At 39.5% G+C, this 14216-nt stretch overlaps 1 protein-coding gene across 2 annotated transcripts in view; it reads right to left on the bottom strand.

Moving 5' to 3' along the window:
* Positions 1 to 2291: 2291 nt before the first annotated feature.
* Positions 2292 to 14216, bottom strand: part of LOC110828401 (5-hydroxytryptamine receptor) — a 187921-nt gene continuing 175996 nt past the window's right edge. For both annotated transcript variants that reach the window (XM_022061118.2, XM_022061119.2), the window contains exons 4-5: positions 8908 to 9284; positions 2292 to 4333 (exon numbers count right to left, since the gene is read on the bottom strand). In XM_022061118.2, the coding sequence (XP_021916810.2) occupies positions 3801 to 4333; positions 8908 to 9284 (910 nt within the window). In that variant the 3' untranslated portion in view covers positions 2292 to 3800. The remainder of the gene's footprint in view (positions 4334 to 8907; positions 9285 to 14216) is intronic.

The raw sequence follows: 14216 nt of genomic DNA, 5'->3' as shown, positions 1-14216 counted from the left end.
TGTGGACTGAATTCCGCCGAAACTGCATCGTGGAGGGATTTTGTGAACACGGTAACAAATCTTTGGATTTCACAGCTAAGCGACAATCATCTTCCCAAGAACAACTCTACTCCACAAAAAAATAAAGGTATGTACCATCGTTTGAGTTTTATAGGTGTTGAATTGTAACTTCCATTATTCCAGCTGAGTAAGATTAAGTTTTAAGTACACAAAATTGTCGCAAGCAAAACTGAACTGAAATTTACTTAAACAAGAAGTCTGGCTTGAACTGTGACTAGCTATAGTTGGCTGAAGAGAGGTTTGTGCTCGTTTGCATTTAAAATAAATGTCACCGTCCTCTTCCATTCCAATCCTGAGATTTCTCTTTGAAATAGCTTTTCTCCACGGGTGGCTTCAAAGCGGCTGAGTAAGAGAGAACCGAGTAATGTAGTTCTGTTTCATTTGACACGGGCAATTTGTAACAGGGGCAAATTCACCAGGTGTTCTCACAGCGGTTTCATTTCACACACACATCGTCTGCATAACATTTTTAGAGGATACCGCATAGGACGTTTGCAACCAAAATTCTCCCAGAAACCTTTCGTCCGGCATTCGGCGAAATGAAGAACTACAGCGAGTTTTAACATCGTCTATGTGTTCTTAAAACCGTAACATTTCGGAAGCAGGTTTTTACTCCGGCCTTCAGGTGAAAGGATGACAAACATATTTGTTTAATACCCTGGTTGATCAGATCTGAGATTTGCTAGTCGAGGTTTGAGACTAACTGAAACGAGGTGTCGAATAGATTAGGCATTTTTTCTCCTTTCAACTAAAAATGAAAGTATAACCATTTCCGAAACGTCGTAATTTTTATACCACGTAGACGATACATAAATTCCGAGAGACCTTCACCAATTTCTGTGCATAATCTTCAGAAATCTTCACATTTCTGATAACAACAATATTCTCCACGCGAGATTGTTTGTCCATCCGACGGCCAAATAAAAACTACGTGCCCATCCCTAATTCAATTCATTTCAACTAATCTATTTAAGTGTTTCCCAACATAAAGAAGCCAATAACAGGAAAACACTGATGTAAACAATGATAACGGTTCATTACGTCCAAGAAATCTGCTTATCTGTTTTCGGGTCCATCTTTACGTTCAAATGATTTACTTCCAAAATAACTTAACAGATTTTTAAACAATTTGCCATTTTGGTACATATTAGCCCACTGTAACCACAATTTTGTGTAAGACTTAAATATAACTCATGAAATTTATATAAGAAACTCATTTTAAGAAAGGTTGGTTTAGCTATCAAAATTTCAACCACGGTTTTCAACCCACAATCCTTCTGCCCTCTGTATTAATTCGGGGGTTTATCGTCTTGTAATTTTAAATGAGGAATCCAATAGAAAATCATTTATATCACAGTGCTCTTCGTATCTACAACACGTAATTTTTAAAATATTATTTACCTTTTACATACAAATAATTTATTTGAATACGTTTGTAAAATTCTAATCTCTGTACTTAAAATCATGATATTCCTACTGCAGTAAACGTTTGGTATTAAGGGGAACTGAATTTGTTCAATAAATTAAGATTGTATTTTTCACTGGGGCTACAGTAAATTTATCTGACTCATACCATTTTGGTACGTGTCGGGTTTTTATAACCCCCATTTTATATGAAACTCAAATAGAAATAAACGATCCTTTTACAAAAAATGATCGCTGCAGAGAAATATACACGACACGTAAAACAACATCCCGTGAAAGTCTGTAACATGAGCAGGGGCGATTTAATTTTTATCGGGGTTTATGTTGTTTGTGTGAAAGAATGATCCTGAAAACATGTTGACGAACAGCGCAAAATACAAATTAATGAAAATAATTGATACAGCGAACTTTCTGTTAAACCAACAGAAGACCGCCGTGTGGCCTATACGAGGTGCGATCAGAAAGTTTCAAGACTGCGTGTATAAAAACTCGTACACTTATCTCAGATATTAAATTCATCCATCACCCTCGAAGTAGTTCCCCTGGGAGTGAACACAACGATCCCAGCGCCGCTGCCAAGCCTGGAAGCATCCCTGGAAATCTTTCTTTGTCAGCCTGTCAAGCATCATCTGCGATTCTGCCTGAATCTCTTCTATCGTCTCAAATCTCCTTCCCTTTAGCTGAATTTTCATGGTGCTTGACAGGCTGACAAAGAAAGATTTCCAGGGATGCTTCCAGGCTTGGCAGCGGCGCTGGGATCGTTGTGTTCACTCCCAGGGGAACTACTTCGAGGGTGATGGATGAATTTAATACCTGAGATAAGTGTACGGGTTTTTATACGCGCAGTCTTGAAACCTTCCGATCGCACCTCGTATATCAGGTCACTGAAGAGTTGTCGAAACAAAAGAGCATTATTCTAAAACAAATTTAAAGCTTATCTGTAGGTCTATTAAAATAAACTAAGCGTATATTTTCAAAACCAGCTTTTTGATTTATACCCGTATTTAGTAACAATGCATTTACTTTAAAAATATTCCCGTGCGTATTTCCGTTTTTTTTTATTTTGTTATCAGTTCTCATTAATTTTGACTTTATAGTTCCATGACAACGTATAAATTATATTGTTAAAAAGTCACGAGTGGATGACATTAGCTGCTAGAAGATGAAGTGGCACTTTTCTTTCGACTATCTTAAATAAGAAGCCAGATCCAGACTAGAAGGAAGTGTTAAATGACCAAATTATCAATACAAAACGCTGAATCCCTCCATCATGCCTGAGTAGTTTCGTGAAAGATTTTCACATTCATTTGATCATTTGAGTTTAGTTCCTACTGAGCATTACTCTCTCTTGTTTCGTATTGAATAAGTTTTCCGGTTAATCACTGTATGACTAAGGAGTCGCTTACCGGAATTTCCAGTAACTTTGCCTACATTATTTGAAGGACCTATGGACCTTTGTGTTCACGACGCTACGAATTCTATGTATCAGTAGAGACAGTGCTAAGTTAATACATAAATTACATATTATAAATTTATTATAATCTAAAATGCACAATTTAATTTTTGCACACTTATAAGTGATGTTTTTCTTTTGTCTGATAAAATATAAATTTTATCACGAGCTTCGTATACAGAATTCTGTGTTAGACGTGCAAAATTTTGGTAATTAGTTTTACATCCAAAAACAATTTTGTAAGTTCATTTACACGTTGGTCCGCAAATCCTCAGTTTTTGAACAAAGGCAAGAAGTTTCAATAAATTAGTGGAAAATATGAAGTGCGAAATGTAATCAAAATTAATTCTGTTAATCGGATATTGAAATTGCTAACAGCAAAAATTTAAGATCTCTCCCCTTGAAAGCAGAAAGCATGAAAAATCAAGTAAGCATAATTTTATCGAAAGGGATTCGAACCGGTGGTATGATAATACAAGGACCGACAAGTTCAGGATGTTAACCTGAGATTAAAAATTTCCATGTCTTCGTCTTAATCATTTTAAAGTAGCTTCCATCTGTGACATAATCCTGCTATCTGATGATACTTTAAACCAACACTCTGCAGTAAATCTCAACTTAATTTATGTTAAAACAGAAATATTTAATAAAACAACGCTTTTCATTTAAATATTAACATTAATAACGCAAACAAATTATTAATAAATTTAAAAATAATCCTGATAAAACTTCTGCAGTCTCCTCCTTCGTGTCACTCATCACAAGTTCTTTCAATTTTCACAAAAACTACAATTAGAATTGAGCATAAAAATGGAACACGGAACGAGTTTTAATTCTAATATTTCTATTTGCGTTCTGGTATCTACTGAAGATATCTCACACCGAAGTGCCTGTTTCTCCTCTTCAAACTGCGCCTTCCACAGAGAATTCTCTTGAAAGCATGACGGAACTCGGGACTAAATATCGTGTAAATGATGGGATTAAGCGTGGAATTAAAATAACCCAACCACAGAAAGAACGCGATCATGTACTCGTTGAATTCGTACGAGCTGTAGGCAGACAGGAGAATCGCCATTATAAAAAATGGCAACCAGCATATCACAAAAGCTCCGGTGATGATCGCCAAGGTTTTGGCTGCTTTCCGCTCTCTTTTAGAGTCGGCTGAGTCCTTTGATTTTCTCTTGGTAGGATAATGGTGGTGCTGCTGGTAGCTGGGGCTAATATTGCAGTCCGTCACTGTTGGACCGTCCGGCTCCAGTCCGTTTGCGATAGAACCTTTTTCAGGGCTGGTGTTTGTCGAGGACACGTTTGTGAAGGCGGTCGTTGTTTCAGAGATTGTGGGCAGAGGTCGTCCGATCACGGTGACCAACGCCGCTGCTATTCCTCCTGTTGTACCTGAAATAACACATTGCGGTACTTAGAATTCTTTTGTTCTTCGACAGTTACTTTCCCGCCATGCACCAACGCGTTTGTTTCTGGCAAGGTTCTACTCCTACACACCCTTTGACCTTCAGTTGATTATTAATTACATTCTCAGTACATACGAGGTGCGATCGAAAGGTTTCAAGACTGCGCCTATAAAAACCCGTACACTTATATCAGGTATTAAATTCATCCATCACCCTCGAAGTAGTTCCCCTGGGAGTAAACACAACGATCCCAGCGCCGCTGCAAAGCCTGGAAGCATCCCTGGAAATCTTTCTTTGTCAGCCTGTCAAGCACCATCTGCGATTCTGCCTGAATCTCTTCTATCGTCTCAAATCTCCTTCCCTTTAGCTGAATTTTCATCTTTGGGAAGAGGAAGAAGTCACACTGAGCTTAGAAAGGAAGTTGGCGTCGGTTCTTGTAAGATCTTTGAGCTAATGACAAACGAGAAGTCGATTCTGCTTCTGGTCCTCAGGCAGGATGCGTCGCATGTGGAGTTCTTCCTTTAGAATCAGCTGACAGGTCCCATAGCCTATCCCAACAATGTCGCACAAGTCGTTGATGGTACGACGTCGATCGTCGTGAATGGCCTGCCGTATCTTCGTAACATTTTCGGGCGTTGTGCTCGAAGATGGTCGTCCAGAACGCTCGTCATCATCGACAGAGGTTCGGCCATTTTTAAAACGTGAATGCCACACAAAAGTTTGTGCACGACCCATTGCGGACTCCCCAAATGCTTGCTTTAGCATTTCATAGGTTTCCGTAGCCATTTTGGCGAGTCTTTGGCAAAATTTGATGCACACGCCATTCCGAAATTCGAATCGCAGGAGGGTCGGTGTAATGCACTACCAAAACGCCCGTAACTAAGAAACAAATGCTAATTCGATGATGCCGGTTGGCACACTGATTCACTATGAATGTAGGCCACACCCCCTAGTGGCAGAAGCTCGTAATACATCCGGTTTGCCCTCTATTGACACAGTCTTGAAACTTTCCGATCGCACCTCGTATTTAAGCACACTTAATACGTTAACTAATTATTATTCCTCAAGCTAAATCCTTACTCGTGGTAGAATGAAATTAAATGTAAAAATAATTGTAAATACGTGCTTAATGTAATGTTATCGCTTCAAATAAAAGGTTTATTAGTGTACAGAGAATTATTTCTGTTACATTTACAGCAATTAACGAGTGATGCAGTGTGTAATACAGGATAAGTCAAAATAAAACCACATTGATAGCTATAATAATAATTGTAATAATTATTATTAAATAGTCGAAGCTTTGTTGGTTCGTAGATTATAAGCTATCGGGAGATTTTATTCAGCGCAGGATGAAAGGCGATGTAAAACAATATCACATCTGAAAATCCCCTGGGATCAGTCTCTGTCCACAACATATCAATTCCTGATGATGTAGGCCGTGAAAGTTTCCTAAACAACTCATTCTATGTCGATTTAGCTGATTGCCGGAGATGACACTGCATTGCATTGCATTGCACAGTTCAGAAAGTGAGTTTGTAATTGTGTAGGTTAGGTTAGGTTAGGTCTACGTAAGTTTATGTATTGATTAATGTATCGTGGAACTTCTAGTGAAAACTAAATTAGAAGGGACGGACGTGAACAGTTTTATAACACTCTGTGTGGCGCGGGGACTGGAAACTCATAAGTCATTAGGAAAACTAGACGTCATTTCTGATGAATGAAGATAACGTTTAAGAGTAATTTCTTGTACCTAATTGCGCTGAATTGATTCTAAATTGGGAAGCAGAAATTATCATGTGATTCTAACGTTTACACACCTTTTGAAATTTGTCGCCAGAGGTCTTTGTAAGTCTCAGTGGCAAAACAATCTCTCGCATCATGTGGCATACAAGACGAAAGACATTGAGGAATCACATGGCAGTTCAGAAACACGCCAAAATACGTGATATTGTCGTAACACAGCCACTTTGAAGACGAAGAAAGTATTTTTAAGATAACATGAATAAACATCTCACTGGATCAGATTGTGACCAATGATGCGCTTTGATATTGGCAGGACTGATTCTTTCGTTTCTGCTATCACGACGTTAAGGATTTAAACCATGTCCTGCACACGGAAAAAATACAATTTAATTACGGTATTTCAGAACAGTGTGCTCAGGTGAATATTTGGACGTACGAGAGGCGAAGACCTTTTTAATGTGCAATTTTAATAATATATTTAGACAGCTTAAACCTAAGGGGAAAAGACTACGGTGAGAAGTAAGAAATAAGGGGAGTGGACATTCATGTTAATATTTGTATAAAACTCTTACGTAGCTTATTATTATTATTATTTAGTGTTCTGTCTGACGACAGATCCGTATGAACAGGATCCTTCTATCCTTTTCTCGGACTGGGACCTGTTCATATACGTTCTTGGCAGATGATCCAGAAGTGGTTTGCCATTGCCTTCTTCTGTGTGTGAATGGAGTAATTGTTGGGATGCCACGGAGAAACCGGGGAAGCCCCCGGAGGAAAACTCCGTGTTGCCTAGACGACGGCCTTACCCAACACAAGTTATAAATTCGGGCACCGCCGGGAATCGAACCCGAGACCCCAGGATTACAAGGCCAGCGTTCTAACCGTTAGACGACCGTTGCGGTCCTTAAGTAGCTTACGATCTAAAAAAAGATGACTTATTTCACTTTTATAGTTACAGTGATTCATTGCTTACCACCTCATGCGGAAAGCTCTACATGACTTTCTTGCTTTCCTCATTAAGATATTGATTCATATGTCTACTAAATTTCATAATCATAAATTAAGTGGCACATATGTTGCTCCCAACAGAAATATTGCTACCACGATTTATTACTGATGACAGAAAACTGAAAGTTAGCAATATTAGTATGGCCTTTGACAGCAATGATAGAAACGTAACAAATTCAGTAGTTAGGTCGGGAAGGGGGGGGGTGTCTGATACTCGGGCATCGTCATAAATGAGCACACATTTTGTTGCCAAATATTGAAACATCACTAAAATTGTGCTAATTCTGTGGGAGGCGGTACAACTATTGTTACGTTGTTCGAATAATCCAGCAGTTGCTATGTGTAATATCGCGAAGTTCAAGAGTCTAAACAAAGTGTTTACGCACTTATATTACGAACAATCAGAATTTGAATCAGCAAAAAGGGACAAATTCAAACTTCTGAAACAGGTTATAATCTTACGCTTAAAATATTTCCCACGATGGAAAATTTAACATATTAATTTTTGATAAGCCTTATTCAGTAATTCCCTGGTGAATTTAAAATTAATATGTTTCAACATTACAATATACAGTGTAAATCTAAAGGGATTACAAGAAAAGTCAAATCAGAATAGGAGGAAAATGAAGTTTTGTAATGCATAATATGAAGTCTACTCCGTTTTGTCACCTTTGGTATTTCAATTTTCTTTTACAAACGTTTCGCTGGTTCTGGCGTTCCTGTAGAGAATAAAAAGTAAATGTTTTACGTCATAAATTCCTTCTACCTCTTATAAGACTTTTGCTCTGGTAAGAATCAAGCACCACGTAACACTGTACATTTTCTTCAGTACAGAACATTTATTAGACTTTAAAATGCTCACCTTATAATTCCCGCTAAGTGTCCAGAGGATAACAATAAAAATACAAACTTTATTCTAAATTAAAAATTAACATGAATTAACAATACTCAGAAATTGTTAGTCGCTCAGATGTAAAACATTTTTCCACTTTACTGGAAATTCAATGTACTTTACAGTCTTCATAATTTCCCATCACTGGATTCTATCCTGTAGTTGTTGAATCCTGCCCACATCCTCGAAAAAAAATTCCAGTATTATCCATTTTAATATTATCTTCCTCTCTACTCCTTTGTCTGACAAACAGACTTTTCCCGCCAGGGTTTCAGGCGAAAATCATCTTCCGGCTCCGTTATGATTGAAACATTCTCGATTTCATGAATCCAACTGTATTAGGGTGGAGATCAAAAATTACTAGTTTCATCGTTAAATAATTGTTTCTATCCTTGTTTATTCCTGTCGTTTAGGTCGAAATAATTCCCTTCATAGTTTGCTCATAACTACGTTAAATCTACGTACCTTCCTCAGGACGAAAGACAAAGCCTCATACTCAAATAAAATAACGTAGAGTTACAGTTTTGTAAACCGACACGGTCAGAACGCTGGGCTTGTAATCCTGGGGTCCCGGGTTCGATTCCCGGCGGTGCCCGAATTTATAACTTGTGTTGGGCAATGCCGTGGTCTAGGCAACACGGAGTTTTCCTCCGGGGGCTTCCCCGGTTTCTCCGTGGCATCCCAACGATTACTCCATTCACACACAGAAGAAGGCAATGGCAAACCACTTCTGGATCATCTGCCAAGAACGTATATGAACAGCTCCCTATCAGAGGGAACTTGTTCATAATGTCACCAGGGGTCGGCTCCGACCCCGATGGTACAGGAAAAAAAAAACAATTCTGTAAATGGCTTATGAAGGTCGTGTTTTACACGTGACTCCACACAGGATGCATAGATGACGCGAGTTGCCTTACCTGCTGCCCCCGCAATGACGCCCCCGGAGGCAGGGTTCCTCACGCCGCCAGCGCCCCCCACGGCTGATCCCGCCGTCGCCGCGACTCGCCTCCTGATCCTCTTCCTTGCCGTCTGGAAGATGCGCCAATACAAGAACAGGATTACGAGAAGAGGCAGATAAAACGACGAAGCTGTGGCGAAGATCTGGTAGCCGACGTCTTGACTCACAAGACACTTTCGATCTTCCGACACCCTCGTCCCCCACTCCGGGTCTTTCCAGCCCAGCAGAGGCGCTATGCAGACGAAGAATGCAACAGACCATACCACGAGGATCATCAGACCGATTCGGCGGGCAGTCCGCTGGTGAATGTAGTCAATGTTTGTCACCGCCCAATACCTGCAAAGACAATGTGGGAATTTTATTTTGAAGACAAGTAACTATGAGCTCAACGAGTAGTTCTTATTGGCATATGCAAACAGGTGTGAAATGTGGTGTCTTAATTTGAGATAACGAAAGATGTTACAAATACATGTTGTCCAGGTCACGTTACAACTCATCCAACGTTTCGGCCAACAATTCAATTACCATCTTCAGGACGAATATTTGATAACTGGATGGTTCTGGGAATAATATACGACTTACAGTAAATGATGAATCGGATTTCAAGGTTCTCCAAATATAGAGGGTAAATACAAACATTCCGAGCGGTTTCAAAATATTTAACAAAATCTAAATATCACACAGAAATTAAACTTACATTACTGGAGGGACAACATATTTGTTCTTCTTTTTTATATTTGCAGTATACGAAAGAATTTACGTAACTCCAGAGGTAACCACTAGGAGCGCAACTGCTGACGTCTGTAAAATGGCGACTCAGTCCAAGAAAACGTTTTATATGTTGGAGTTCGAATACACGACATCTTTTGGGGCTCTACGAAGGACCAAGTTATTCCGCCACTGAGAGCAACGTTGTTAAATTTAAGGGATGGAATGAGTAAAGTTCCTAGTGTGTTTCTGGAAAGTGTCTGGCAAGAAATGAAGTGTCGCTTTGATGTGTGCAAAGCCACGGACGGAACGAGAATAGAGCAGTGAAACACTTTCTGAAGTTCTGCTTCCAGTGGTGTAAGTTTCATTTCTGCATTCCGGTTAGTTTTTGCTGAATAAATATTTGAAACTTCTCAGATCAGTTGTGTTCACTGTGTAAATCTATACGATGCAATACGAAACCTGAATAAAATATACGTAGAATTTTAATCAAGAAATAATATTATTTTAAAGCCTCGTCACTTATTTCGATTTACTTCCAACAAAAGACAGCAATTATTGCATTCAAAAAACTGGGTGTGAGTTAAATAATGATTATAAAATGTCTGCCATAAAATCAAAGATTACGGATTTTAAAAAAAACGTTCCAAGACAGTGTTACATGATACATTATTAGAATAAACTACATATTTATCTTCGCTGTGTTGTTATATAAAAATACAATAAAAACATAAATAAACAATATTAGAAAGGTTAATTATTTAGTACCCTAAAATTAAAAAAGTGGTCTTAACGCCACAACACATACGATTGTATACATCAGTGGTGAAAACAAGGGACTATCAAAGGTAACTAACCAACCAGATGGCTTATCGAACCCGAAGGTTCATCACAGAATTAACCAAAGCCCTCCACCGGACCCCGTCCTGGGCCAACAAAATCCAGTCTCCTTCAACTCCTATCTCCCATAGGTACCGCCTGAGATTATCCTCCCATCTACGTCTAGGTCTCCCCAGCGGTCTCTTCCCCTCAGGCTTCCCAAATAATGGACCCAACCAACCAGATGGCTTACGGAACCCGAAGGTTCATCACCGAATTAACCAAAGCCCTCCACCGGACCCTGTCCTGGGCCAACAAAATCCAGTCTCCTTCAACTCCTATCTCCAATAGATCCCGCCTGAGATTATCCTCCCATCTACGTCTAGGTCTCCCCAGCGGTCTCTTCCCCTACGGCTTCCCAAATAGTGGACCCAACCAACCAGATGGCTTATGGAACCCGAAGGTTCATCACCGAATTAACCAAAGCCCTCCACCGGACCCTGTCCTGGGCCAACAAAATCCAGTCTCCTTCAACTCCTATCTCCCATAGATACCGCCTGACATTATCCTCCCATCTACGTCTAGGTCTCCCCAGCGGTCTCTTCCCCTAAGGCTTCCCAAATAATGGACCCAACCAACCAGATGGCTTATGGAACCCGAAGGTTCATCACCGAATTAACCAAAGCCCTCCACCGGACCTTGTCCTGGGCCAACAAAATCCAGTCTCCTTCAACTCCTATCTCCCATAGATACCGCCTGACATTATCCTCCCATCTACGTCTAGGTCTCCCCAGCGGTCTCTTTCCCTCAGGCTTCCCAACCAGTACCCGGTGCACACCTCTTGTCCCATCCATGCGCGCTACATGCCCGGCCCATCTCATTCTTCTCGACTTAATCACCCTAACAATATTGGGGGAGGTGTACAGATTTTTAAGCTCATCATTATCAAAAACAACACTGTTATTAAAGGAAATAATTGTATCTAAGAGCACTGATATAACAATTAAATTTAAGATAATTGTATAATGTAATATTAGGACACTGTGACAGTGTCATCAAAGACGCGACAGACAGACAGACAGACATGAAAGGGCCCAGAAGGATTTATTTACTCATGTCGAAGGGTAAAAATACATAAAAATAAAAACAAACTTTAAAACACGTGGCATTTTATCTAGAACATTAAAAAGGAGCAGAACTTAAACGATGCCGAGTTCTGGAAAGTTATGGCGGTGCCAAGGATTGTTATATGACAAAGAGTCATTGACAGCTAAAACAAAACACCAGATAACGGATGCAAGCAGCAGAGATTAAATCTCTGAGACCTTTAAAAGTTTGTAGTGTAACAGATTGGATAAGACATTTACGTATCAGACATATTTACTGAATAAGGGGAAAAATAAGTGAGCGTAATAAAATGGGAAGAGCGTGTTTAAATTTCGGATGGAGATTGCATTTCAGAGCAAGGCTTGAACTACGAAATATGTGGAAGAAGAGACATGGGGCTACTGAGGAAAATATTGGGTCAGCTGTCTAGACCTTGTATTGAAAAGAAAAGAACTTGTGATGCCTTCCTTTGCTACAAAGGTAAGTAGAGATTTATATTGGTTTTAATTCTCCCGATACTTAATTTATTATTACTATTGAACTTATTTTCACAGCTTCTATTTATAAGGTTAGTTCATCCGGTAGTTAGTTATTAATTATTAGTGAATTATTATTATTATTATGAATTATTAATGTTAGTTAGTCGTTAATAACCAGTTTCCTTAATTTCATATCACTCACTCAATCTTTTAAAATTCGATTGTATACTTGGCTTATCAGAGATAGCCCACTTTCTTTATGGAACTCAAAGGTTCATCACAATGTTTACAAAAGCTAGCAACAGAACTCAATCCTGAGCCAGCTCCATCCATTTCGCTCCATCGATTCCTGTCTCCGTAAGGTCTGTCATAATGTTATCCTCCCATCTACGTCTAGGTCTTCCCAGCGGTCTCTTTCCTTCAGGCCTCCGAACCAATAACTTGTACACCCCTCTCCCGCCCACTAATATTCCTCGATTCCACCCGAACAATATCAGGTTATGATTACAGGCCGTAAAGCTCTTCAGTATACAATTTTCTCCATTACCCGTCTTCCTCACTTTTAGGTACAAATATCCTCCTCGACACACTGTTATCAAAGACCCTCAATCTATGTTCCTCGTTCAAAGTGAGAGACCAAGTTTTGCACCAATACAGCACAACTGGCAAAATTACACTTTTGTGCATTTTAATCTTTAGATTTTTTTATATAAGGTGGGAGGACAAAAGATTTTGAACTAAATAATATCAAGTATTCCCTGAATTTAATCTGATCCTCGTTTCGTCATGAATTTGAATTTAGTCACATTTTCTAACTATTCATTACCTGTCCTTATATTCTGGTTCTGTCCTGAATTCTGATGCCGAGAAATGATCATATACTTAGTCTTTTCTGCATTCATTCCTAGACCAACATTGATACTAGCCCTTAAGAGTAACTTTTTTGCTTTTATATTATCTATATTATCGCCCAACAGATTAATATCATCAGAATAGATCAGCAGCTGATGTGTTCCATTAAATTCCAAACTGCCCCAATTGTCTCGGGTTTTCCTGACGGCATATTTTAAGGCAGAATTTAAAAGCAGTGGCAATAGAACATCTCCCTGTTTCAGGCCATTCGGAACAGGAAATGTATCGGACAAATGTTTACCTACACAAATTTTGCTAGAGTTTGAAATCAAACATGTTTTAATTAGCCTATCTTCTTAGGTATACCAGATTCAAGCAAAATATTGTAAAGAGCTTCTCTTTTAGACGTTTCGTAACAAAATTAGTTTTTACGGTGAGGGGGTTCTTAGCCCCACGCTAAATTCCCGAGCTGGAGGACCACCCCTTGTAGGCTATCCGCGACTACTTATTCAACATATTCGCAACTGCTTTCCGTAACTTGAGGCCTTCTACGCCATCCGCGGCGCGCCGTAGTAACAAGCAACCCGCATAACAGTGTCCTTACTTTGTTATTTAAATAGGTACGCACGTGATTGGAAAGTTTCCAAACTGACGCATTTAGCCAGTAGTCGGAACATTCATAACAACTGCTACAAGCATCACTGTAACAGGAAACGACATTAAGGACGTAGATCGATAGATAAAACGTTCTATAAACTCAATATCAGTAGCTTTATGACAGTTCAAAATCCTGTTTCATGCGGGCATTAATCACAGCTTTAGGGTTGGAAATCTACCGATGTCACAATTTCTGCATGAAATCTGTATCATGCTACGAGTAATGCATGCGATTCACGGATTTCCCTCAGTGCAGGACCAGAACGAGTGGTCTACTAAGACGTGTAAAACTACGTTTCATTACGGTGAGAATTGTTCAAGGAAATAATCGGCTGCCATGTTTGTAGAACGACTTTAGCACAAATTTGTATCGGCACGCAGAGAACAAGTTACTACGAAACTGAAGTATACGAGGTGCGATCGGAAAGTTTCAAGACTGCGCGTATAAAAACCCGTACACTTATCTCAGGTATTAAATTCATCCATCACTCTCGAAGTAGTTCCCCTGGGAGTGAACACAACGATCCCAGCGCCGCTGCCAAGCCTGGAAGCATCCCTGGAAATCTTTCTTTATCAGCCTGAAAATTCATCTAAAGGGAAGGAGATTTGAGACGATAGAAGAGATTCAGGCAGAATCGCAGATGGT

The sequence above is a fragment of the Zootermopsis nevadensis genome, unplaced genomic scaffold (genome assembly GCF_977971745.1).
Source record: "Zootermopsis nevadensis isolate Lab colony 2312 unplaced genomic scaffold, Znev_1.0 Znev_ptg000002l, whole genome shotgun sequence".
In the NCBI taxonomy this organism is placed as follows: domain Eukaryota; kingdom Metazoa; phylum Arthropoda; class Insecta; order Blattodea; family Termopsidae; genus Zootermopsis; species Zootermopsis nevadensis.
Note: the sequence above shows the minus strand (reverse complement) of the source record. Positions and strands in the feature narration are given on the sequence as shown.